At 39.6% G+C, this 25,118-nt stretch overlaps 1 protein-coding gene across 7 annotated transcripts in view; it reads right to left on the bottom strand.

Moving 5' to 3' along the window:
* Positions 1-25,118, bottom strand: part of TASP1 (taspase 1) — a 62,039-nt gene that overhangs the window by 15,352 nt on the left and 21,569 nt on the right. For all 7 annotated transcript variants that reach the window (XM_053380610.1, XM_053380609.1, XM_053380608.1 and 4 more), the window contains 7 exons: positions 24,114-24,234; positions 23,562-23,646; positions 21,635-21,714; positions 17,767-17,873; positions 13,495-13,614; positions 10,679-10,757; positions 4,290-4,400 (listed from right to left, as the gene is read on the bottom strand). In XM_053380610.1, the coding sequence (XP_053236585.1) occupies positions 4,290-4,400; positions 10,679-10,757; positions 13,495-13,614; positions 17,767-17,873; positions 21,635-21,714; positions 23,562-23,646; positions 24,114-24,234 (703 nt within the window). The remainder of the gene's footprint in view (positions 1-4,289; positions 4,401-10,678; positions 10,758-13,494; positions 13,615-17,766; positions 17,874-21,634; positions 21,715-23,561; positions 23,647-24,113; positions 24,235-25,118) is intronic.

Here is a 25,118-nt window from a genome sequence, read left to right as displayed (position 1 = left end):
TTCTGTCATAACTTTATGAAACATTAATGTCGATCAACATACTGCAATATTAAATTGGATACGTAAGAAAAAGTGTTTTTCTTCTCTGCAGTGTCTGTTGTCAGTCTTAAAGGCTATATGTTATATTGTATGTGCACAGGTGCAAATATAACATCTGCAAAGCAGCATTTGTGCTAGAAACTGTTCGAAACTGTTTTCAACAGCCTCTACAGTGTCTGTAATGCAACAAATGCCAAAAGTAAGTCTAATAAATTTATACGGATCACCAGTTTAGTTTTCATCCTACAGAACTGTGTACACAAATACTCCCTTTTAAAGAAAAATGGTTGGCTAAATGTTATCAACTATCACACAAAAATATTGCCTTTATGCAACAGCAATATTTAGTTGGGACAACGCACTGTTTAGATGGCATATGCTCAAGGGAGACAGATGATCATGCCAATAATTCTTTGGTACCAATCAGATTCCAAGGTTTTGTTTTGTTTGTTTTTTAGAACAGCTTTAAAACCAAGTTAGATGGAAACAATCCAAAAATTCAATAGACCTTTGGCTCCGCTTGCATGGCAACAAGCAATGGGGTACAGCAAGGAAGCTTTCAGTGGGTTTTGAGACCTACTTCACAGTACGCTTTGGCGAGGTGGGGGCTGGAACAGCCAGGTCTCCACTCAAAGGTTTTTCCTTTCCATGTTAATGATGTGAATGTATGTGTTACTGTTTCTAGGTCAGAACTGAAAACAAAGTGTACTTTTTTAACTAGACTTTATAGGGTTCTAAAGTTCCATAATCAAAAGGCTTCAAGCTAGCTAATGAGTTTCATGGAGAAAAATGATGAAGGAATTTCCATTTTCCTTTTAAAAAACAATTCGCTTGCGTGCCCATGATAATGTTGGAAAGGATGCTTGGTTCTGCATGCATGTTTCACTATGCCTGAAGTTCCATACTTACAATTTAAAAATCATTTTGTACTTTCAGAGAATATTGAAGAAATGAAAGCATTTTCTTCAACAAAAACAAACTCACTTGTTAGCTACTGTTAATTAGGCGTCCTGCACAGAAACAAATAATAATAACTTTCCCTGCCACTGGTTAACATTTCCCCCTTTTTTATATCATCAAGGAGGTGGTACAACAAAGGAAACAGGGTGGGCACTTCAGGACAGCAGAGAAAGCGAGTAAGAAGGTTTTGATTGACAGACCTAGACTAACACCCACACCATATATTTAAAGCAATCTTTTACCACCTTAACATTTGTAGCTTCACCCAAAGAATTGTAGGAACTGTAGCTTAAAAGTGCTGGGAACTGTAGTTCTGTGAGAGGGTGTCCTGGCTAGATGTCATCAACCAAAAGGAAAGCCTGCTACCCCAAAACTATATGGACCTTTGATAGGTCTGTTGCTCTCCTCAATGCTTCTCTAGGGCAATTTGGATTCTCCCCACACAGAATTACAGGGTGGGGCATCAACAATGAGCTAGCTGATGGGACCTCCGTCCTTCTCTTGGTTAAAAAAAAAGTATATCTGAAGGTAAAGGACTATTTAGAACGCTTCCATCTGTCTATGCCTGATGAATGATGATACCATGGGGACAGCAAGACAGCTGCTTCATTCTGGAGGTGGGGCATCCTTTTTGGCCACAGAAGCAGCCACCACAAAATGATAAAACTGCAAGGAGAAGATTCAAATAAATACTCCCTTTGCAAAACAATGCAAGCATTAAAAAACACACACGAAAAAACACCACTATCAGGTTTCCAAAGGTTTAAAAGTACTTTACATGCAATTCTACACATATTTCCATTGTTAGCTTCCCAATCTGCCTGCTTGCAAAACAGGATAAACATTCCACAAGCTGCATTCCACAAACTTGGCTGAATTTGAAAGGACTAGACGAGTTATAAAATCCACTGTTCTTTATGAAATATGCTTATGTATACAGAATACCATTTCCACTCTGCATCAGACCATTGTGTACATCATCCTACATCTTCATTAAACTATCTGTATAAAAAAAATAAACAAACCAGGTATTCTACTGTTAACTCAATCATCATTTATGTCCTCCGCAGTGCTTGCTATAAATATCAGATGACAAAAGACCATCTGCCACTAATTCTGCCCATCACCTTTTTTTAAAAAAAAAAACACCCAGATGTTAAGTCAGGTATTCCTAAGTGGGAAGAAATATTCCCAAGCCTCTGTAGATATCTGAATTATGAAAAAAAGTTGGGGGGGGGAGGAAGGAACATCAGCAGAAGTATAGTGGAAAAAAGCTGTATTCAGCTGCCCTTGAGGCTAATATTTTCAGTTCTGACTATCCTTTTCAGTTATTTCTTGCCGAGCTATTATTTCTCTAAAGATCTGTACTGTTATAGTAGACGTTTTAATGTTACCATAAAGCATGCTACTTTTAAAAAAAAAAAAAAATTGAGAACAAGTCATACTGTCATAAGAAGGCTATTAGCCTATTTTATTCACAGTTATTTCATAGGAGAGGGAAAACCTGCATCATACATTACACCTCAAGCAAACTTTTGTATCATTTAAAATCAACAGCAGGAAAGTTTTTAAGAAAAGAGCTATTCAGCATATGCCCAGTATTTTTGCATAACCTCTTAGGTGTACTTTTGCAAAAAGTTAGCTGTGCCGATTCCGAGAAACGGCAGCTTTTAGCAAACCATATGCTGGGGTTTCAGGATTCTTTGGACCCAACACTGAAATATTCTGTCTCTAAAAAGTTCCCTTTCAACATTTCAGCTAAAACACAGTAGGGCTCCCCCCACCTTCACACAAGGTTATCAGCACAGAAAGGCATGTGTTGTAGTTTAAAAGGCTCTAAACATCCCTTTCATAAACATTCTTATAAAAATACAGTAGTGTTTTGTGAAGTAGTTACAGGGGCGGGAAACTATTCAGGATGTTGTTAAAATTACATCAAGGTCTTAATCAAGTTAAAGAGCCATTCACTTCTCCATTGTTTGTTTTGGTGACTAATGTGACAGAAGATAAACTAGAGGTTAGGACTATCTTAGATTTTGCAAAGAAGGCAGTTTTCTTTTTTAGGAGCCCTCACATAAAACAAGAGCATTAATGTCCTTTTAATCATAAATAAAACACATATTTCCAGGAATAATGAGAGCCAAGCCAAAACAAGATCATTCTAATTCAAACACTGCTACTATGACAAGAAATCTACTCACTAATCCTCATTCTGTCAATTCTTGAAAGGGCTTTTCTTGCCTAAAAACTAATGGCAAACTTTCAGCAGAAGTTGCCCATATTTAGCAAGCTATCACAAATTGAAAATAGTAGTACTAGTAGTCATACTAGTTTAAGTCAATGAGAAGTTGGTTGAAATGGTTTCATAGAAACATTCTTCATCCATATTTTCAACACATGCACACATCCCTTCAACATAATCAGTTACAACTTTTGGGTAAAATTCCATTTCTATTAAGGGCTTAGGATTTTGTTGCGAACCTCTTACACATTCAACCACCTACACATTTTCATTTGCAAACATCCACACAACAAAGCAGGTGGGATCAAAGAATCGGAAGGATAGCACAGAAGAAAAGGTACTGAAGTATAAAAGTAGGTAACACAAAAGCCACCAAGATGTTGCTCAATATTGCCTATTTATATCTCTCTTCTATACTCTGAATTATTTCATGTATGTGTTATACACATTATAGCTATCGGCTCGTGTCACAAGACCCCCTAACATACCAAAACCATTTCTGCTGCAACAGGCTTAAGACAAAAACAACAGAGTCTTCTGGAACTCTGAAGTTCAACCTCCCCACGCCCAAATAGATTAGACTGCATTGCACTGAACAGGTATTATGGTAGTCCCCAAAAGCTAAAGCTCTAATCAATGTGTTACTCTTCCCGGTGTCACAAGCCTCATTGTTTTTTGCTGCAGCAACAGAACAACATGGCTGGCAAGTCTTATCTCACTTGCTCTATAAAACATTTACTAATAACCACCTGTGCATAGTGAAAGGTTTAAGTGAAACTGCTTGCTCTGTAGATGTGAAGCAACACCTGTCTCCATCTAACACAGAAGGTGAACTCCATTAATGCCAATAACCAGCACTATGAAACACTGGCTTCTTGGTGTTTAAGGGAGCATGGGGATATTAAAAGAATACCCACTTGAAGCAACGCTAGGAAGTTTGTGAAGTGGAACACTGGTACAAGTGTCACTTTGGGGAGGATCAGAAGAGAAGTAGACAGACACCAGCTCTTAGCCACATCAGAGATCTGCTAACAAATCTTGTACTTACTAATAAACTTGTTTTGCATAGTTTCTAGTAGAGCCTGATGAGCATCTTCATTTTGCAAAGCACACGAACATTCTCTGGCCAATAAGGTCCGTACAAGGTGCTCCCCACAACCTACACAAAACATTAACAAGCATGGTTAACCTATATCTGTATGATTGGGAAAAGCACTAAACACAAATTTTGGGGGCAAATCATTGCAATATTGTCTCTGCGCAAATCCCAAGAAAGGTTTCAGAAAGTTAAGACATATGAACAAAGCAGGAAAATAATGCAAAGGAAAAGAAAACATTTAAAAAGTGAAGGCATCAGTTTTATTCTTTATTAACTCGTATTTCACAATGACTTAGGATTCCACAGCACAGTGAAGGCTGTTGTGTCAAGTACAACCCAACAGGCTTACTTTCAAGAAAACGCCTACTTATTTAGGCCTCAAGTGTCAACGTACAAAGTGTTTGATAATCCTTCTCTCATCCATGCCTCCCCTAACCTCAAGTTAAGACCTTTTTTTATCGATTAACTGTCAAGTCCAATTTATACAGACACTCAAGGAAGCACATAGTTGTGCATCAGTTAAAGATATACCAGTTTTAGAAATACAGAAATCCTTTTGATGTCAGAATTTTCACAGATTGGTTAGGGGGATTGGTTAAGAGCCAGTATAACTAAGTTTAAGGCAACATTTCTCTTCTCACTCACCTCAACCAGATGCCAGGAAAGCCATTAACTGGAAAACCCTCCTATTCCCATTTTAAAGGGTTAAAAAGCTACACCCTAGGTCTGTACAGTGGAAACTCAGGTTTCGGACGTAATCCGTGACGGAGGCATGTCTGCAACCTGCAGTGTTCATAACCTGCAGCGCCGCGCCTGCGCGTGACGCAATTTAACACTTATGCGCATGCACGAGTGGCGAAACCCGGAAGTAACCCTTTCCAGTACTTCTGGGTTTCCTGCAGTCCACAACCTGAAAACGCATAACCCGAAGCGTTTGTAACCCGAGGTACCACTGTACTTTAATGAAAGTAGGGCAGAACATTTTCCAGAATGGTGTCTGACTCAAGCACACCAGCAAGTACCTTCGCTTTGTCATTTCAATATATTTAGTTATGATTTCTGGGATTTTTAAGACCACAGATGTTCCTAATTAACTTTATTCCCAATGCCATTCTCAGGACAGAGGCTTCATTCAAGGTGGCAGATCTTTTTCAGCATGAATGCTGGTAACAACAATGATAGCTGACTAACATAGTGCTTGTGGAGATAACTGTGCAACAATGGGCTCAGAGAGAGTAACGGTGAACCTGTTTCTCAAACTGAATGGAACAGACAGGATCCCAGAAATTTAGTCAGCCGCAAACCTTGGATTCAGCAGTAAGAGTTTGCCAGCTGTAATACACCCAGTCCTTTTCACCTCCAAGTTTGTTGGCAGACTTCAAGGAATTCCAGAACACAGCTGGGCAGCAAAGACACACCCTCTGACTTTACCAGCCGATGGCAGATGAGCAGAAAGATATTTTATGCTGATCATTTTTGCGCATTCTATCCATAAATGTACAGCTGGTAAAAAAAACCCTGTATGCCACAGAAAACTTGTGTGTTGTGGCTTCCTCCCTTGTAAATGCTCTACCTGAGCTATGACTAACTTCTACGCTTTGAAAACAAAATAAACCTTGCATGACGACTTATTTCTACCACACATGCAACACAGGAGTGTCTCTAAATACTGGCCTCGCTCTCAGATTGCACCAAACCTGTGTCTGAACTATACCACGTCAGACTCTAAGTGCTCACTTAACTGAACTCTCTCTCCACACATAAAACTAGGGTCTAGACTTCCCAGACATCATTTTTGAATGGAGAATAATTCAGTTGTGTGAGCCACCACCAGTATCCCAAAGCGTCTGCAGAACTGGATTGTCTACTTTCAATACAGTACTGCACTAATATGTTAGGAAAATATTTTTATTTGGCAAGGGACAAAAGAGAGAGAAAAGAAACACGCCTTTAAGTTAATTTGGCTCATAATATACTGGGCTAAAAGGAGAACACACACCAAGATTGTTTAATCCCCATAAATTCAGCCAAAAATTCACTGCTCCAACTTACTTCTAGCCATTAAAATGGATTCAATGTGAAGGACTTGCACAATTCCAGAGAAAGACTCTAGAAGTCCTTCTAGATATGACCATAAGGTATACATGAAGGATAAGAAACCACCAGGAGAAGTTACCCAGATTTGAAAGTGATCAGATGCTTTTGGAATGGTACCTGAATGAGATGTATTCAGGTCGCTCAAAACAGTTTATTTTTACCTGGCTTTCTTTCCTCCCCTCCCCTCTAGATTTCAAGTGCTCTGGGTTGGTTTACACCATATATTTCCTCTCATTTCAATCCTTTCAGCAAAACCTGTGAATTCAGAATTTGGCCTGTCAACTTACCAGTGTTAGGACTGTTTGGCAAAGGCTACAATCCTAGACACACATACCATAATGGGATTTTCTTTTAAAAAAATGTTTAGGATTGTGCTGAAAGTTACATTACCTTCAAAGAGGATGGCCATATGAAAAAGAGGACAGGGCTGCTGCATCTTTAATGGTTATGTAGAAGAGGGAATTTCAGCAGGTGAACCATGTCACGCAGTTGCCATGCCTGTTTTCATACCTCCAAGTAATATGGAAGGTTTTGATTGGATTTTATTTCTCTGTTCTGCAAATGAATAATTTTGCTGTGAGGTATTTCTGTGCACTATGTGCAATGTCAATACCTGAAGGATTGTCTCACCCCTTATAAATCCAGTTGGTCACTGCACTCTGCAGGCAAGGGAGGGTCTTCCACAGATACCATATTATCAGGAGATCCAATTCACACCATGTAAGAATCAGGCATTTAATATCATCACAACGACCCTTTGGAAATTTCTCCTTTTTCAATTTTAGACAGGCACCGTTTGTTGTCTTTTCAGCAACTACTGAATACCTTCCTCTTCTAGCAAGCCATTTAAGGTGAGACCTTTCTCAGTCTGGATCTGTACTTGAATTTTAATGATTTTACAGTCGTACCTCGACTCCCGAACGCCTTGGGAGTCGAACATTCCAGCTCCCAAACGGCACAAACCCAGAAGTGAGTGTTCTGGTTTTTGAACGTTCTTTCGGAAGCTGAACATCCGACGGGGCTTCTGATTGGCTGCAGGAGCTTCCTGCAACCAATCAGAAGCCGCACTTTGGAGGTAGAATATTTTGGAAGTCGAATGGACTTCCGGAACGGATTCTGTTCAACTTCTGAGGTACAACTGTATTTGCTTGTTGTTCACTGCCTTGGGCTCCTCTGGTAGGGATATAAAATTAAATTATTATTATTTTAGTACCACCAGCCCAGCAAAGTATCATTGGAAAGCCCATGACACACAGCCTTAGATCAGGGCAATGCCACCTCTTCTACTATCTGCCTCTGAACTTTATTTACTTGAGGCGCCCCACGAATGCAGAACATTTTATGCTACAATTGTGTTTTTTAATCTGTTGGATTTATTGGCCACACTACTGTTTTTATTTTTTTATTTTAGCTGTTGCTGGTTTGACTGCTTTATCTGCTGTATTATCTGACTATTTTATGCTGTTCTAAGCTTTGTTTGTTCTTGTCACTTTTTATTGTTATTTGATAATTTTATTCTGTCATAAGGTGATTTAAACAGCAATTTGACAAAAAAAAAGGTAGAGGGTGTACATTTCAGAAAACAAGTAACTATTAGGTATATTCAAACTTCCCCAGATGATTTCGTATTTCCCTCACGGGGCAAGCAGCAGATAAGTGAGTGTGTGTGTGTGTGTGTGTGTGTGTGCGCGCATTCAACACCTCCTCCCCCAGCCACCACTTTAGTCAAACTGGCAGCCCCGTGTGGTTTCAATGCGAGGAAAGAAAACCTTGTGGATCTCCTGCATAACATGGAGTTTGGTTCTCATTTACTCATTATAATGAGTTGCTTCCAAAGTTGGAGGAAGCATTTACAGGCACAGTGTGCATTACAGTAGTCCTCAAAATGTATCTAACATCTTTTGCTTTGCCATTATTAAGCCAGGAAATCATTTATAGAGGGCACACCATTCAGTTCTGGCAGTATTTCAGGTATTTTACAATGAAACACTGAAAACATGCAAAGTTTAACTGTTAACAGTGTAACCCGCTTTATCAGTTTACATGACCATTTACTACCATATGTATTGTTTCTCGTTTAAGCTTGTCACAAAGCCCAGCACCTACACCATGCTCTCCCCCTAAGCAGATTTCTGCACTTTAAAGTAACCACAACAAGAGCCTTAAAAAAACCTCAGCATAGGACAAAGTAAAACATTACTTATTATTCCAGCCCTGCACCTCAGAGTCATCTAGCAATGGAATAAAGATGGCATAGCAAAGAACTTCTGTAAAGCAAAAGGGTTTCAGAGCAGCATGTCACAGAAACTGTTTTCTGCTCCTTTTGATGGGCTTTCCTTTCAAGTCAGGAAATTAGAAGCAGGTGTGTCATAGGGCACCCACATTCATACACCACACTGAAACACACACGTTTTCAATTTTCAAACATGAAAGCAAGTCCTATTGAACGGAGGGAGAAATGAAAACCCAGGCCCTCTTTCTGCAAGCCATATGCAAAAGGCTATGAGGGAGAAAGTCAGGCAGCATGTTAATAGCTCGTGAGCTATTGTTAGATACTCTTGCCGCAATAGCAAAACAGCTCTGGAATCTAAACAAAAACAGAACTGCACACAAAGACATTAAAATTGTTATCTGCTATGCAACACTATAAAAAAACAACAATCAGCATTGTATACTACTTCAGAGGTGGCACTCATTAGTATATCAAAACTTGCTATGTAGTATTTTGAAAAGAGTTTCTCAGCGTAGCATTTTAAGTCACAATGATAAATAGTAAATAATAAATAAAACCACATACGTGTACATAGTATAGTATCTCCCTATTCTCCCTGCTGTTTTCAAGGAACAATTCTTGATAAAACTCTCTCCTTCTCTCTCTATATATACATATAATACTGTACATGCAAACCAATTTTGAAGAGATTTCAACATTGTTGCAAGATAATTTTTGGAATAATGCAATTAGGAACAAGCATGCTGCTTAAAAACTCTGGTAGGTAGGAAGAAACTCTGGTAGCATGATTTAGATAAATCAATTGTTATTTTACTTGATTGTCAGGAGCTAACAGAAGGGTTATACCGATCATTATGATTTATGCAACATAGAGTAGGGGGAAAAGACAGGTCACTGTCTTGACAAGTTTAAACTCTACAATATGACAGTAAGGAGTGAAGAAAAGGAAGCAGGAGAGGCAAGATATTTAGAGTAAGAGATGGTGTTACTACAGTAATACTACAGTAGTGGAAAGAAGGCACAATTTGCATTCTACTCCCCCCCCCAAAAAAAACCCCTACTACAACTACATTTTAAATGAAAATCTATGACTAGCCTTGTTCAGGATTCCTAACAATATAGACTGCATATGCAAAGCAGATTACTGCAACCTACAGGGGAGTTTCTCCTGCAAATTCCAAAGATCTCAGAAGCCCACTCTGCAGTAACTTGGAGCAGGGTTTTTAGTGTGGCTGCCCCTATTCTACGGAATAGAATTCCCATCGAGATACAACAAGCGCTCACTAGGCACCCCTTTCTTCGCATAAGTATTCATGCTTACATAAAGAATATAAATTCCACGTGGCTCCTTAAAACAAGTTACTTCTCAATAGCAGTTCAAGGAAGATAAAGCCAAAGTTAATTTTCCATCACAGCACCTCCAAATTTTGAAATGAGTTTATTAGCAACCATTGGTATAGTCAGTGCCTACCCGCTCTTTTTGTGTGTGTAAAATATGAGGTGCTGGTACTCATATCTCAAAAAGCCAGCTTCAAACCATGGTTTAAAATTACAACTAACTAAATCAAGGCTAACTAATTTGGGGCTCGGAAATAAGTAATATACAGAAAACGTAAGCTTCCAATCTCCTTCTCATGGCTGCACTGGAAAAGAAGCGAAGGGGGAGCACAAAAGTCCAAGGTTTGCTCATGCAATACTAAACCATCATTTAGTTTTGCATTGTTAAATGCACAGATAAATGTTTCATAACTATTTATTCTTTAATCTGGAGCAAGCATGATTTTTGCTGCATTTTGCATGTATCTGTATATCAAAGTTAATCTGCACATTTATGATTATGGTAACAGCATCATCTTCCCATTAATGCGAATCTGAATAAGTAAGATAATGGAAACAGTAGAATCTATTTCAGTTCTTCATATAGGTTCATCCATAAGAATATACTTCAAATAGCTGTATATAGAAGGAAAATATGTTCCGGTGAAATATTTGTAGGAACAGCAAATACCTGAGGTACTCACAGCTGTAGAGTAAGGATTCTGAATTCCCAAGTTTTCAGCCCAGCACCCACATCCGTAAAGAGCAGCCTGACAGAAGAAGAAAGAGAGAGAACTATTTGTCCCTTTACACCAAGTAAAACTTTTGGGTAAAGAATCGTTTCCTTTGATCATCTGCAAATGGTGCCATATACCTCTATTTCGGTAAGAATTGTATAATCAGGTCTTTCATCCATGTGATTCAAATGGACGGCCCATTTTAGACATAATGATCTCAAGTCCAATGCAAGCAACTGGTGGACGATTCTATGTTAGGTCCATAGAATACAGATAAGAGCCCATTATCAAGCCTACATGGTAACAGTGGTGAAGACAGTGTACAAACCATACTTCCCTGTCATCACTGCATCTTCAGCATGCCATCTTGTGGTGCTTTTTCCAGGAGGTCTGGGGGTTTCTCCAGCTTGGCCTACATAGAAATGTGAAAGTACCCTCAAGGGCACGCTGCAACATGTTTGCTAAGTACTCTGCATTCAATTTTGCACGGATGCCACTACTTTGGCACTTCAATCCAGGGAGGTATCCAGAACACTTAGCTGGCTCTTCCCTCCTCATGCAGCTAGCAGAGGGGGATTAACTAGCTGGATCCAGGCAGTGTTAGAAACTGAGATACAAAAGGTAGGAGCTAAATGGCACCTTAAACCTAGGTTATACAAAGCTGAAAATGAATGAACTGCAGCTAAATTATTATTTTTACATGTTCTAGTCCTTCCCCTGCCCACCCCCCTAATTTTTAAAAGAGGGCCTCTTCTCCAGTCTTCAGAGAGTAGCTGGAAGTGGGGAGGCAGAAAAAGGTCCTCTTGCACTCTGCAGTTTTAATCGGAAAACTTAGGTGCAGTACTGCGCCCAGAGCTCAGAAACTGCTCAAGCTAATGAAATTCCCTGTTGCAAAATGTGCCTAGAACAATGGGAATTTCGAACAGGGAGTGATAAATATCTTAGAAAAAAGAGGGTGATCCCTGACACCCTGAAATAAGCAGTTAAGAGACCACTCCTAAAGGAGGTCTCTCCAAACCTTGAAAAATGTGGTCATTGTAGGGCGATCACAAACACCCTTTTTGAGCAAGATGCTCAAGCAGTTGGTTGCTGGACAGCTCCAGGTACTCTAAAAATGGTACTGATTATCTAGACCCATTTGAATGTGGTTTCAGGTGTCACACTCTGCAATAAGTCAGATATGATTTTGCAAAATCAGAATCTGAAAATTTTGTGAATACACTCAAGTATTCTTATGAAGGTTTCAACCTACTTTGTACGATTACTATTTTAAATGTAATGAATTATAAACTGTATGAATGAGAAAGGCAAATGATTTCGAACAAAAGTGGGGCTCTGCAAGTGCCAAAGAGGGGAAGTAAGTTGTAGCTGCTAATGGCGCTCTCAAATAAATAGGACTTTGCCTTTAAGCAAAACAATCAGATCAAAGGAAAAGAACATTCCTTGGACGATGAAATGGCATGTTCTAGGGTGCATATGTCCATTTGCCTAGAGGCACTCTGATCAGGCCAAAAGTTTATGACCTGTAGTTACATATCAACAAAAAGTCTTCCAGTCCAAGATAATGTCTGCAATCAAGAAATCAGTCTAATGCCACATATCAAGAGACTAAGCAAAGTGTAAGAACTCTTGGCACATGGTCACTCCTAGGATAAAAGCCTGTGAAGTAGCTGAAGGAGTAGTAGTATGAAGCTTCCACCACCATCACCCAGCTGCCTTCACTTCTCTGTGCTCCTAGTCTGGACATCTAGTTAGATAAAGCAACGACCTAACACGTGGAAGTTTGGGAGCTCTGGAATACTATTACCAATAATGTGTTTAAGGTGGTTTTGCTGCTTTAAAAAAAAATATACACAAATTGGTACCATTGCTGCTGGTCTCTGTGGTTTCCTTCTCTGCAAGTCCTGCCCCCTGCTTTGCTGGCCTATTTCCAGCTGGCCTGGGCAGGTGCAGCCCTGACTTACTCCAGTTATAAAAGATGATGCTGAAGGGGCCAGAGACCATCTTAACTGTGCATTCTGCAAGACCTGCTGTCAGGATACTTTCCAGAAGAGGAACTCTGGGTGTTATGGTCAAGAAAGCCCTGTCCCATGTAGCTACCAATCATACTTCAGACAGCAGTGGAATGTGGAACATCTCAATCAGCAAATCAGCAGTATTTTATGTACCCTAGACCCATACCCTTGGGACGTGGGGGGTGCTGTGGTCTAAACAACTGAGCCTTGGGCTTGCCGATCGGAAGGTCAGCGGTTCAAATCCCCGCGACAGGGTGAGCTCCCGTTGCTCGGTCCCAGCTCCTGCCAACCTAGCACTTCAAAAGCACGTCAAAGTGCAAGCAGAGAAATAGGTACCACTCTGGCGGGAAGGTAAACGGCGTTTCCGTGCGCTGCTCTGTTTTTATCAGAAGCTGCTTAGTCATGCTGGCCACATGACCCCGAAAAACAAACATCGGCTCCCTCGGCCAGTAAAGTGAGATGAGCGCCGCAACTCCAGAGTCGTTCGCAACTGGACTTAACTGCCAGGGGTCCTTTACCTTTTTTTCTTTTTTCTTTTTACCTAGACCCATACCCAAAGTTATAACTCTGCTTATGATATCGAGCTTTTGGCTGATTCCACTTACAATGATTTATCACGTAAAACACAGCTTTCTCATAAACACTACTTTTTCCAAGTTGTAAAGAACGTCACCCAGCCAGTTCTCTCTTTCACAGCAAGTTGGGAACAATTAGGGTAAAATGCAAGTCAACATGAAAGACCTACTAAGACCTACCTGACCAACTCGTCCAGGGTGCTTCAAGGCTAAACCTCCACTGGACACTGCAGCAGCGACATTTCCTTCCTGGTCAACAACAACTGCTCCAACGGTATCCAGCGTTCCTGAGTCATTCTCCTATGTGACAGGGAAACAAAGACACTGAAAACATACAGACTTGACAGTATTTTGATGCCTCCATAGATGAAGACATGACTGGTTCACAGAGCCAGCAACACAGCGTGGGACCATTTATATCTCTTCACTCAGCCTGGATCCATTACATATCCATTCTTTAAAATCATATGCCAAGGTGATTACTATGTAGCTCTTCTATCCAAGGTATACAATATACAAGGGAGCGGACTTTTTCAGCAATGGCACCAGAGTTAGGGAATAGCTGCCTTTACATCCCTACCCAATCGTCAAGGTCTTTGGGGGAGTCACTCCTAGTGGCAACCCATAGCTTAGATGCAGACATTCAGCCTCTTCCCTATCACACTTCCATTACCTACTGAAGACGACTTCTTTTTATTTCAGCAAGCATGTTAATCATAGAATCATAAAAACATAGACTCATAGAGCTGTAGAGTTGAAAGAAACATCTAGTCCAACACTCTGGAATGCAGGAGTTTCAACCAAAGCATTCATGACAGATGGGCTGTCACAAAGTTCTTCCTGATATTTAGTCAGTATCTCTTTTTTTACCTCTATTTTATTTCTGGAGCTCGATGTACATGTCTTAGAGACAATTAATTAAGAAGTATATAAATTGTTGAAATAAACAAAATAAGGAGGTTCACCTGGGGCTATCATTGCTATTATTTTTCTTTACCTAGGCATTAACAGATTTTACTAATTTAAAATGAGGAAAATCTGTCATTTTATTGTTCTTTTATATTTATTTTGTGCTGTATACAGACACCATATCTTAAATATGAACGGTAGTGTAAAATGTGTAAAAAAATAAAGCAAATATCCAATAGCTGTTGTCTGTACTCAGGGGCTAAAGGAAACTTATCCATTAAAGTTATTTCCCTTTACTTGTCCACCAGACTTCCTGTCTGATCTTCCCGCTGAAAGACAATGCCAAGTTGCCCATTCAAATTAATGCAGAGAGAAGAGCAAGGTATACCTCCCTCACTGCTGAATAATGTTAGAGGTGGAAAGTCTGTGGTTCTCCAGATGTTGTCTGGCTACAGCTCTCATCAACCCCAGCCAGCATGGTCAATGGTCAAGGATGATGAGAGTCCAGCAACCTCTTGAGGACCAAAGGTTCCTCAGCCTTGTGTTAAAGAGTCAAGCAGGCAATTCCCTGGACTTGGTAGGCTTTAAGTTCAGTAGAACAAAAATACTCCAAAAGGGCTCACCACAGTTCTTGCTTTGATCTGAATGATATTAATGCCAAGTGAGAATAAAAAACAGTAAAACTGAGCTGTTCTATTTTGCCAGAGGGAGGCTCAAACTGGTTTTTAAAAGTTAGAAGGTTTATTACGAAAACATTTGAGAACCATTAACTGAGATTAAAGCTCTTGTAGCTTGTGGGCATAATCGCATTCCATTCAAAAGAATACACCCATTGCCAATTAATTAACCCTAATCACCCACAAGCTCTGTCTTCACAATCAATAGCAAAAAGTCAGGATCACACACTCGCTCACCTACATTGCACTGAAAGCATGGGGAGAGGAGGTTTCTCCATTTAGAATTCTTTAATCACACAGACTTGGATAATTTTCAGAATGTGCCCAAAGCAGTAATTGTTATTAAACGTTATTCAGCCTCCCTATTAAAGTTAATGAGGCTAATGGAGGAGTCTTTAGATCAACTCTACAGATGGCTAATCTAGTGTATGCCAAAACAGAGCAAAAGACACACTCTTGAACATCAAACTTATCTCTCTCACCCACAGTAAGTAAAAATAATAATAATAATGGGTTAGATAACAAGTTGCCTAGCAAGAGTGGAAAGGGGCCTGGATTTCAGTGGCAACTCCATTTGCCCATGCCTGCACTGGTCCCAACATTTGCCCCAACTCTCAGGAGCTGCTTTTGGGGGGGGGGCACAGAGAGGAGGGCTAAGAAAGTCCTATTACACAAACAGAATTTTGTTAACAGTTGTTAAGATGTAAGATAACATTTCCATTTTAATATTACAAAGATAGGAAATGCAACACAACACTCTAATTTTATTATTAATTGATTGATTTTGCATACCACCCTTCTTCACCTGAAGATCCTTGGGGACTTCAAAACAGAAAATCAAGCTACAGTAATCAAGCAATACAATCTTACCTTCACCCTAAAAAGTCAAATAAAAGAGGCAGATTTAAAAGGCAAACTACCATGCCTCCCCTCATCAGCTATTTCACATGCATGATCACCTCTCTCTCATTCTTGTCATGTGAACATTTTTTCATGTGAAAAAATACTGTGGCTTGAATTGTGAGTTCTCATGAGCTGAATACCACTCATGGGACACTTCCAGTGAAGTAAGGGGGGGGGAAGAGACTTTCACTGATTTGTCATCGCCTCTGCAGCCCGCCCACCCCACTCCCCACCCCGGAAACCTGCTCTAGAGGGCAGGGGGACCCAACAGAACAGGAAGCAAGGTGGCATACTTGACTACAAAGAGAAATATCTCTTTCCTTCCCCAACCGGCAGCCTCTACCGGATTACAGTTCCTTCTGTGAACAGAAGGAGTCATTCCATTTGCAGAAGAGTAACTATGGATCAAATCCTGCATCGGTGTCATAAGACTGGGGGAGAGGAAGGGGGAATTCCATTGGTTAAAGAAATCTCAAATATTTAAGAAGACAATGTAAGTCTAACACAATAATTAAACCATTCATATTTTTTTTTAATGAACTGTTCAATCTGTTAACAAAAGACATTTGGAATCCAGTTACTTATTTATTCAATTATCTAAATCACAGCTTGGGTTAGAGTACATATACTACTATGGAGTTCACAAAGCAATTTTAAAACCTGGCTTCAATTTCCAAATTATAACTGGAACATAATTATCTCACTATGTAAAAATGAATTTACGTACACTCAAAATTATTAAGCACTAAAGAAGCTATAGTACAGTGCAACAGAAGTTATTTCATGCTCTGCTAGAAACTGGGCCCATTTGCATGTAATTGTAAGCCAAGACTCAACCAGAAAATTTCAAGTGGTCAGTGGGGACAGGGACACGGGTTTGGAACTGCTGCCTTAAAGTATTGTCAAAAGACCCTCCAAATCTCAAATAGCAGGTTGGTAAGTCCATGTACTGGCATATGTAAGCATTGACTTGACCTTTAATATATAAATTGTACTGTTTCCTTAGTTTTATGTTTTCAAGGCTCCTAGTTTTTTTGGATATAAAACGTAAGCAATACTCCAAAGACATGAATTTTCACATATGCTACTGTAACTTGAATAGCTTTTTGGTTTTTTTGCTTTTGTTTCTCCATAAAAGGAGAAACAGAGCAAGAAGTTCTACAGTACACCTCATTTTTCCTTTTTAATTACTGACAGCAAAACTGTATTCAAAATATAGTTGGCAGCAGGTAAAAACTACGGTGCAGAAATGACCACTTAGTAAAGAAAAAAACCCAGCTATGATTTTTCTATAGAGGACCATTCTGGGCCAGGTCAATGCTGGGTAAATGTCCAGACATGTTTACCTACCTGGTATTACCAATTTCATCCCCTTCCAGCTCCACAGAAAATGCTTTAAAGTGAGAAATGTTCACCAAAATCTTAAACTGGAGAAAATTTTTCAACAGATATTTATCTTTTCATGTTTGCATGTGTCATGCACATTCTGAAAAAGTGAAAATGAATAGTAAAATATATAAACAAATCATAATGGTAAGGCACACTTATTTGTTCAGCAGACAATAGTAGATTCCTTTGATAGTTCTGTTTTCATATTCCCCTAAGACGAGGGGGGGAAATTACTTATGACATGTTGGCTATGAGTACAAGTGGTTTATCCTTTGTACACAGGTTATGTTCACACAGAGATACACCATAAAGCTGCTCCCAAAGGCCATGGAACTCTCCAGAGCAGCCTTCAATGAGCCAGAAGGGGAAATTGCTGGAAGGACAAATCAACACAAGCATGCATGCATGCATGCATGCATGCACACCTCTGTTGCAATTAAAATATAATGATAAATAATACTGCAACATCATGTTGACTATTAATTCACAATAGCAACAAGAACTCCCAGAAACTTCAGTCCTTGTCACTGTAGTGATTTAAGGTTGACCAATAGTTTTCTGAACAGATACCAACCTTTTCACTTGATTGTCTTCTTTTCTTCAACTGAAAAAGATCGGTTTCCACCTTTTCCGCCAATTCCAGTTTCCTCTTGTTCCTCTTAAAAGCTGCTAAACTAAGTCCTATAAAATATTTAATGGCATTTTAATTACTTAAAAATTAAACCAAGGACACCTTCTTTAAATACTACACTTTGGTACTGACAACAATAGCCCCTACTCAGATCTATGTACAGATTATATTTCATCCTGTCCACTGAATAAGCATGGATTTATGAATATCAAAAATACAAATTACTCAAAACTTGGCCTAGCTGGCATGTCGCACTAAACCGCAGCTTATTTGAAACTAAGGTTTAAAGCAAATGAGCAGGGTGCACACTGCTCTGAACTCCCTGCTTTGCTCTTCCCTCTGCTAATCATTTGCTGCAACAGGGAAAACTAGAGACTAGCTTCATGTTATGTGCAAAACCAGTGTTTTTGGTTTGCTTCTTGGCTTCTCAATCATGGTTTGTCTAGGGAAAACAAATCACAAGTGCTGGTTCCCACATAACCCAAAGCCAATCCAATTCCTCCCCAGTGTGAACAAAGGTTAGCAGGAGGAGCAGTGAAGCAGGAACTGTGGAACAGCATGAACTAGAATGCTTCTCATTCACATTAAATCACAGTGCAAAATGTGTAAACTAGGTCATTGATGAAATGCAAATAAAAGCATTCACTAATTTTATTCTCAATGAGCCCAGGCTTGCTATATGCCATGTTGCTGGCTTCCTGCATAAGGCCAGAGTAGCTGGTGTCGAGTACCTCAGCCTGTCTACTGGGTTCAACCTCACTATAAACTTACCCAAAGTAAACCACTTCCTCTATTGGAAGTATTGAGCAGCATGGCTCTCCTTAAAATGTGATCAACTCTAAAATTTGTGTTGAACATAATTGTTCTCAATTTCTCTATCTTATAAATAAAAATGCAATACAGGCAACTCCCTGTTTGCACAGGTGCTGCATTCCGGGTCATTTCACGCTTGTGTGAATTTGCAAACTTGTTGAAAAAACCTGCAAGCACCCCATTCGACTCTCACTCTGCCCCACATCCGTTCTGCACTTTTAGTGACATTTCAGTGAAATTTTTATGATACTTCCGGGTCACTTCCAGGGGCAGCACTGTGAGCATGTGCATGACCGTGCACATATAGTTTCCGCCTAAAACGGGAGTTGCCTGTATAAAAAGAATGCTAGCCAATATAGAGGGCAAGGGTCTGCAAAACTGCTCTGCTTTGCACAGAGGATTCACAGAGAAAAATCTCAAGAGGATTCAAGCGGTCACTTCTACATTTATGTATCTAGCTTACTTACTTCATTTCTATATCCCCACCTTTATTTCATAATGGAACTCACAGAAACATACAGGTCTCCCATCAAGATACTGACCAGGCCCCTGCCTTGCTAGCTTCATCATGTGCCTTCAGAACATGCACTGGGATCATGGCTGTGGCCTTGCATTAAAAGGAAAGGTTGCCACCTTTCAAACTCTTCTAATCATCTTCATCGGTTGAGTAGCCAAAATAGTGCCCTCCAGGTGCTATAGGATTACAACTCGCATCATCCCTGACCTTTGGGATTGATGGGAGGTAGTCAACAGCTGGAGGGTACTGCATTGGCCATCGATGGCATTTTGACCTTTTATCTCATCACACACTCAACTTTATTCTAACAAAAGTGGGGGTCAGCAATCATGGTTACACTGTCTAATGATGATTAAAAGACTCTTAGATGGAATTCCCACTCACAGAGAATTTAAACATTATTTAAATGAATACAAACTTGTTTATTTTAAATTATTTTTTACCCTACCTTCCTTGTAGATAATCAAAGCAACTTACAGCCTATCAACATTTGCAGCAGCATTAATAAAACGTACATGCATGAAACAGTGAAAACTTCAAAGGATGCTGAGGATATTTCTCCCCATGAGCAATGGGATGTCACTCCATCTTCAAAGGAATGCTTTTCTTGATAATAGACCTGTTTGAAGTTAGGAGTTGACTGACTGCTTTGTGGACACACACTGCTTGTGATGACATCTGCCAAGATCGGGAGGGCAATCCTTTTGCTCTCTACGATGGACAGGGTGCCTATCCATTCTCTATTAGTATGTCACCCTAATCTATGGCACTTAATGTTTATGTGAAAGAAACATTATAAGACTGAACACTCTTTTTGTGTTTCCTTTGATAAGCTTGAAACTGTTTGCTCCTCTAAAGAAATCTCTTTGGTTCAATTGTTCTTTGTCTCCAAATGGTTCAGATCTGTCAGATTCATCACTTGATAGCTGGTATCTGCTGCAGATCACGCAACACAGGACAGAAGTAGAAGGTGGAAAAGCTTACCTACATATGGTAAGGAAAGTGCATGTACGCTCATGTGAGCTGTATCCTGACCTTTGTGGATAGTCAGGAATCAGCTACCTGTCTGGATACCTATGGAGGGAGAATGGCAACTACCAGCAGCAGGCCCTGAAGTGTAAGCTGGCTGGCCTGTGTGTCAATCACAGATATTATAAATTCTTCCCATGAGTGGTCTGAAGAAATAAAGCACAGGGGGTCACACAGAGTATATCTGTGCATTTAAAACAATTATGTTTGTTTTAAATAATCCGAATATTTTTGTGAACCAGATGAGCAAATACTTTTTTTTAAGAGGAAGATTTTTTGGCCACCTGTTGGAGACATGGTCTTTTCAACTGGTGATTATGCAAGTTTGGTGAAATTACCCTCTCAAATTCAGATTGGTCAAAAATTTATTATTAAGTCAATCTCCCCCCCGCCCCCAGCCATGTACAGTGGTACCTCGGGTTAAGTACTTAATTCATTCTGGAGGTCTGTTCTTAACCTGAAATTGTTCTTAACCTGAAGCACCACTTTAGCTAATGGGGCCTCCTGCTGCCGCCGCCGCACCGCCACTGCATGATTTCTGTATTTATCCTGAAGCAAAGTTCTTAACCTGAGGTAATATTTCTGGGTTAGTGGAGTCTGTAACCTGAAGCGTATGTAACCTGAAGTGTATGTAACCCGAGGTACCACTGTATTCAGTTTAATTATACTCTAAATTTTCAGAAATGTTATTCAGATTCCTTCTATTTGCAGTGAACTGAAATTAAGCAGGATAGGCATCGCTAGATATCCAACAATTTCACAGGCCATGAGCAATCACCATGTCTAGTTCACCACCAGCATTAAAGCAACAATATTGTTTGGAATCACCAAAACAAATTTAGAAACATGCTATAAGCCCTAGAAAGAGTTTTAAGTGCGATCACAGCAACAACAAAAGAATATGTTCCTAATCCTCAGAAAAGCAATCTGACTCTGGCCAATCATACAGCACCCTCTAGCAGTCATTTAATGGAGTGTACCGAAAATGCACTGAAGTGGCTGAAGTGGTACTGCAGCTTCCCTTCTAAAGCTGGCTGGGGGGTAAAATGATTGGCAAAAGAAAGATTACAAAGCACAATTACTAGAGAGTCAGCGAGAGTAAGCTTGTTTAGCAAAGCTATTAGGTCAGCAGCTTATAAACTGCGTAACCAAGGAGAGGCAGAGATGAAAATAATTAAGAGTACCGGTAAGTATCTGAAAGTGAGACTGACAATATACTGAAGTTGCTGAAGCTTTTCAAATGCTACACCACCAGTTACACTATTTAAAACCTCCTTAGCTCCAGAGATGATATTTTGGCTGTTATGCAGATAAAAATCCAGTGTGACTACCATTCTTTAATTTGAACGGTATCCAAGTGTTTAGTGGCCTAGATCCCACTGATTTGATTGTTTTCTTGATTGTGTGCCTTAAACTTCTCAGAAGAAGAATTCCTAGGAACAGTTTACTCACTTGTTGCCATGACACCAGGAGGGCAGGCAGGTATCCCGTGATCCACTGCCCATCTGAAAGCTCCTTCGCCAACTAAAAAACTAGCAATGAGGAAGACAAAAGGGGTGGGGAAGACAAACTTTGACTAGGGATGTACTTCAGGTAAGGTTAGCTGCAGCTTAAATGCAAGGTTTCCGTTTATCATGTCAGGAAACGTCACAAACGTAATTCAATTTACAGGTTCAGGTTAAGTGAATAACCCCATACGTGATTACTCAGAACTGTGCCCCTCTAACCTCATTGGGGCTTACTCTCTAATAATACAGCCTTCCCCAGGCTGGTGTCTTCCTGCTGATGCCGAACCCTCATCACCAGCACCTAGCCAGCATAGCCAGGGGTCAAGAATGATGGGAGTTGTAGTCCAACAACATCTGGAAAAAACCAGGCTGGGGAAAGCTAGTCTAATGTTTTGGGTTACAGCCTAATCCACCTCTTCAAGTTAAGAGGCGCTGGTCTTTAGCCTTTATTTCTGGAACATTTAAAACGAGGTGGAAACTAGGAATTAACAGTAAAAAAAATGAACACAGAATTATTATGAGAACTTCTGTTGTTACAACAGGCATAACATAGTCCTAAGTAATGAAACAATGAGAAGTTCCACCCCCCCGTACACACACATTCAGATCAGTTGCTCGCTATAAGTTACTACACTTCTTATTTGTGTAAAATGAAACAGCAACAGTTGTCCTCCTGTTTGTTGTTGATTGCACAAGGCTCCAAAGATGGGTGTTGTGATTCTTGTTCGCATGACTAGCAACAACGAATAGGTAGCCAATTATTTAAGCCAGCTACTATTGCAACTTGGTTAATCATTGGTTATTAACACAGCACACAAAAATGTATTCTGCTTATCTTAAAACCTGCCACATACCAATTACCCTGGAAAAGCCCAGATTTTTGTATTCTGAGAAAAAGTAAAAACCATTTCATAATACCCCCTGCATCATTTTGCCACTCGGTTGTTGCCTCCTCAAGAGAGAAAAACCCAACTATTTCAAGCCCTCTGTGAAGAGAAGTATGACTGAACATGATCCCTGTTGAAAATAGCATTGGGATATGACATTGTTTTACCCCTAAGGGTCAGGGGCTTTAAGCACTTTAGGCTCTATACTCTATCATGTCCTGTCTGCTAAGCTGAAGAGATCTTCTCCTTTGTCAACATTCTATATAGACTGTTGAAAAACTTATTTCAACCTGATTTCTCTGGCAAGATTTTTCACCTATTTTTACATTTATAGGTGTATGATATAGCATGTAAGCTAATCAGCTTGAACAGGATGTTCAGACCATAGTTTGGCTATTATTATTATTATTATTATTATTATTATTATTATTATTATTAAAAAATATAATAAACTTCCTTAATCTCCCACACTTGAAAATTATTACAATTGGAGCGAATGTGAATAATTATAGTTCACCTTCAAATCTATATAAAAATTAATGTGAAACCATTTTCTCCTCAACAAAAATGAGAGCATATGCTGAAAGTTTAAAACTCTGGAACCAAAAGGAGAGCACAAATGTAACATTTCACAACAACAAGCTATGTTTAGCTTTGAGGTCTGATTTATTGGATTTTTAATATTTTGAACCCGAAACATCAGAAATAAAAGCTTAGCAGTGTAAATATCTGCATAAACAACCACAGAGGAAGAAGTTCAGACTTAGAACAGAATATTAAAGATAAAAGGCAAAGTTATGCTATTTACAGCTGCAATAAGCATGCAAGATGTTCCAAGATCAACAACAAAGCCAGTCCTCATCTTAAAAGCACGCTATTACTGATGCACACTAAAAAGCATCAGCCTTCTTTTAATAAGAGTAACTTTCAAATATTGTATGCATTACTGCCCCAAATAAGAAACAAACAGAACAAAGTAATTACCAAGGTGGAATTCTGCCAGCAGACAGCTTTCCTTTCTGCCCTTCACACAACAATCTATTTGCCACGGAAACAGGATTTTTGATTCCTAGGAACAGGAAGAAAAGTCATTTAAGGAAATGGTCATGCAGTACTCCAGATAGTTTTAATTACCTTGGAATTAAACCAATTAACTCAACAAGTTATTCGGGGGGGGGTTCATTTATTCCTTGGCTTTGCAATTAACATCTCAAAAATAAGCCTTATTTTAGCACCCCAAACACCAGAGATGTCAAATTAAAAACAGAACAGAGACAGGATAGATGAAGGCAAAAACCTTAAACTAATAAGAAAAAAAGGGTGAAAACAAAATATGGCTAATAGCCATCAAACGATTATTTTGCGCAATGCCTAAAAAGATACGGTGCTTGCTCTTCGTCACATGCAATCCTATCCATGTAATAGGATTTGAAGTAACATTATGCACCATATTTATAGCGTATTAGGACTCCAACTACATACTCAAATATCTTTTTGAATCTAAACATTCCGTCTTCTAGAGCTTGCTCAACATACCACTGAGAGCGCCAACTGCTCCAAAATTGAGTGATTTTCCATCCATGATACTGGCATCACATTCTATTTCACCCAAAAGGTTTAGGTTAGACCCCATTCCTGCATTAGTAAAGGGTGAATCCTGTAAAGAAATGTAAAGAAAGAATGCATGAAGGCAAACTATCCATAATTATGCATATTATCAAAGGAGTTATATGATGAGTACTGGGGCCAACTGGCCTCCCAGCACATGCTGCTCATCCCATCAGCTGAAACTCAAGTTTCCTTACAGAGAGAAGCCAATGAAGGATGCAGAGTGAAGAGGAAGATGCAAAGGAATGGCAGGTGGAGAAAAAAGCAACTGTGCTTTCTGCCTTAAAGAGGGCTAGGATGGGAAGTATTTGAGACACTTTCTGCAACAACTGAATTATGAGACCAGAGAAACAATTTCAATGGATTCCAAACATGAAAATTGGCAGAGCACACGAAGAGTGTGAACTGCGGGGGGGGGGGGAGAGACCCTGGTAACAAATGCTAAAATTGCATCATTATTTTAGTGTCAGACTTCATCCAATATACTGGATGTAGTTCTAACACATAAACATGCATCCCTGCATTATCCACCAGAGATTTCGTCTCTCTCTCCGGGCAACAGTATGCCAAATATAACCTAAATAAATATGGGAAACAAAATGTGTCTGTACCTGTGCCTGTAGAGAAAAACAAAGATAAACATGTATAGGCAACTCCGTTAACATGCACTGTGACCCAGAACGCAACCTCCGTGCAAACGGGGAGTTGCCAGTGTACAGTTTACCATAGATAAAAAGAATTTGATTGTTCCAGCTAAAAATGAAGAAAAAGACAACTGCTTCTCAGTATAGCAAGAATAAGTCTTGTTCAGGCAGTTTCATTTAGACTTTTATGAATAAACTTAAGCTTTACATACATGCATGGAACCTCACACACCGTGCAAATATGTGCTCAAAGCTGCATGACATGTGAAGCATGTTAGAAAAGAGGCTC

The sequence above is a fragment of the Podarcis raffonei genome, chromosome 3 (genome assembly GCF_027172205.1).
Source record: "Podarcis raffonei isolate rPodRaf1 chromosome 3, rPodRaf1.pri, whole genome shotgun sequence".
In the NCBI taxonomy this organism is placed as follows: domain Eukaryota; kingdom Metazoa; phylum Chordata; class Lepidosauria; order Squamata; family Lacertidae; genus Podarcis; species Podarcis raffonei.
This window is presented reverse-complemented; position numbering and strand designations above follow the sequence as displayed.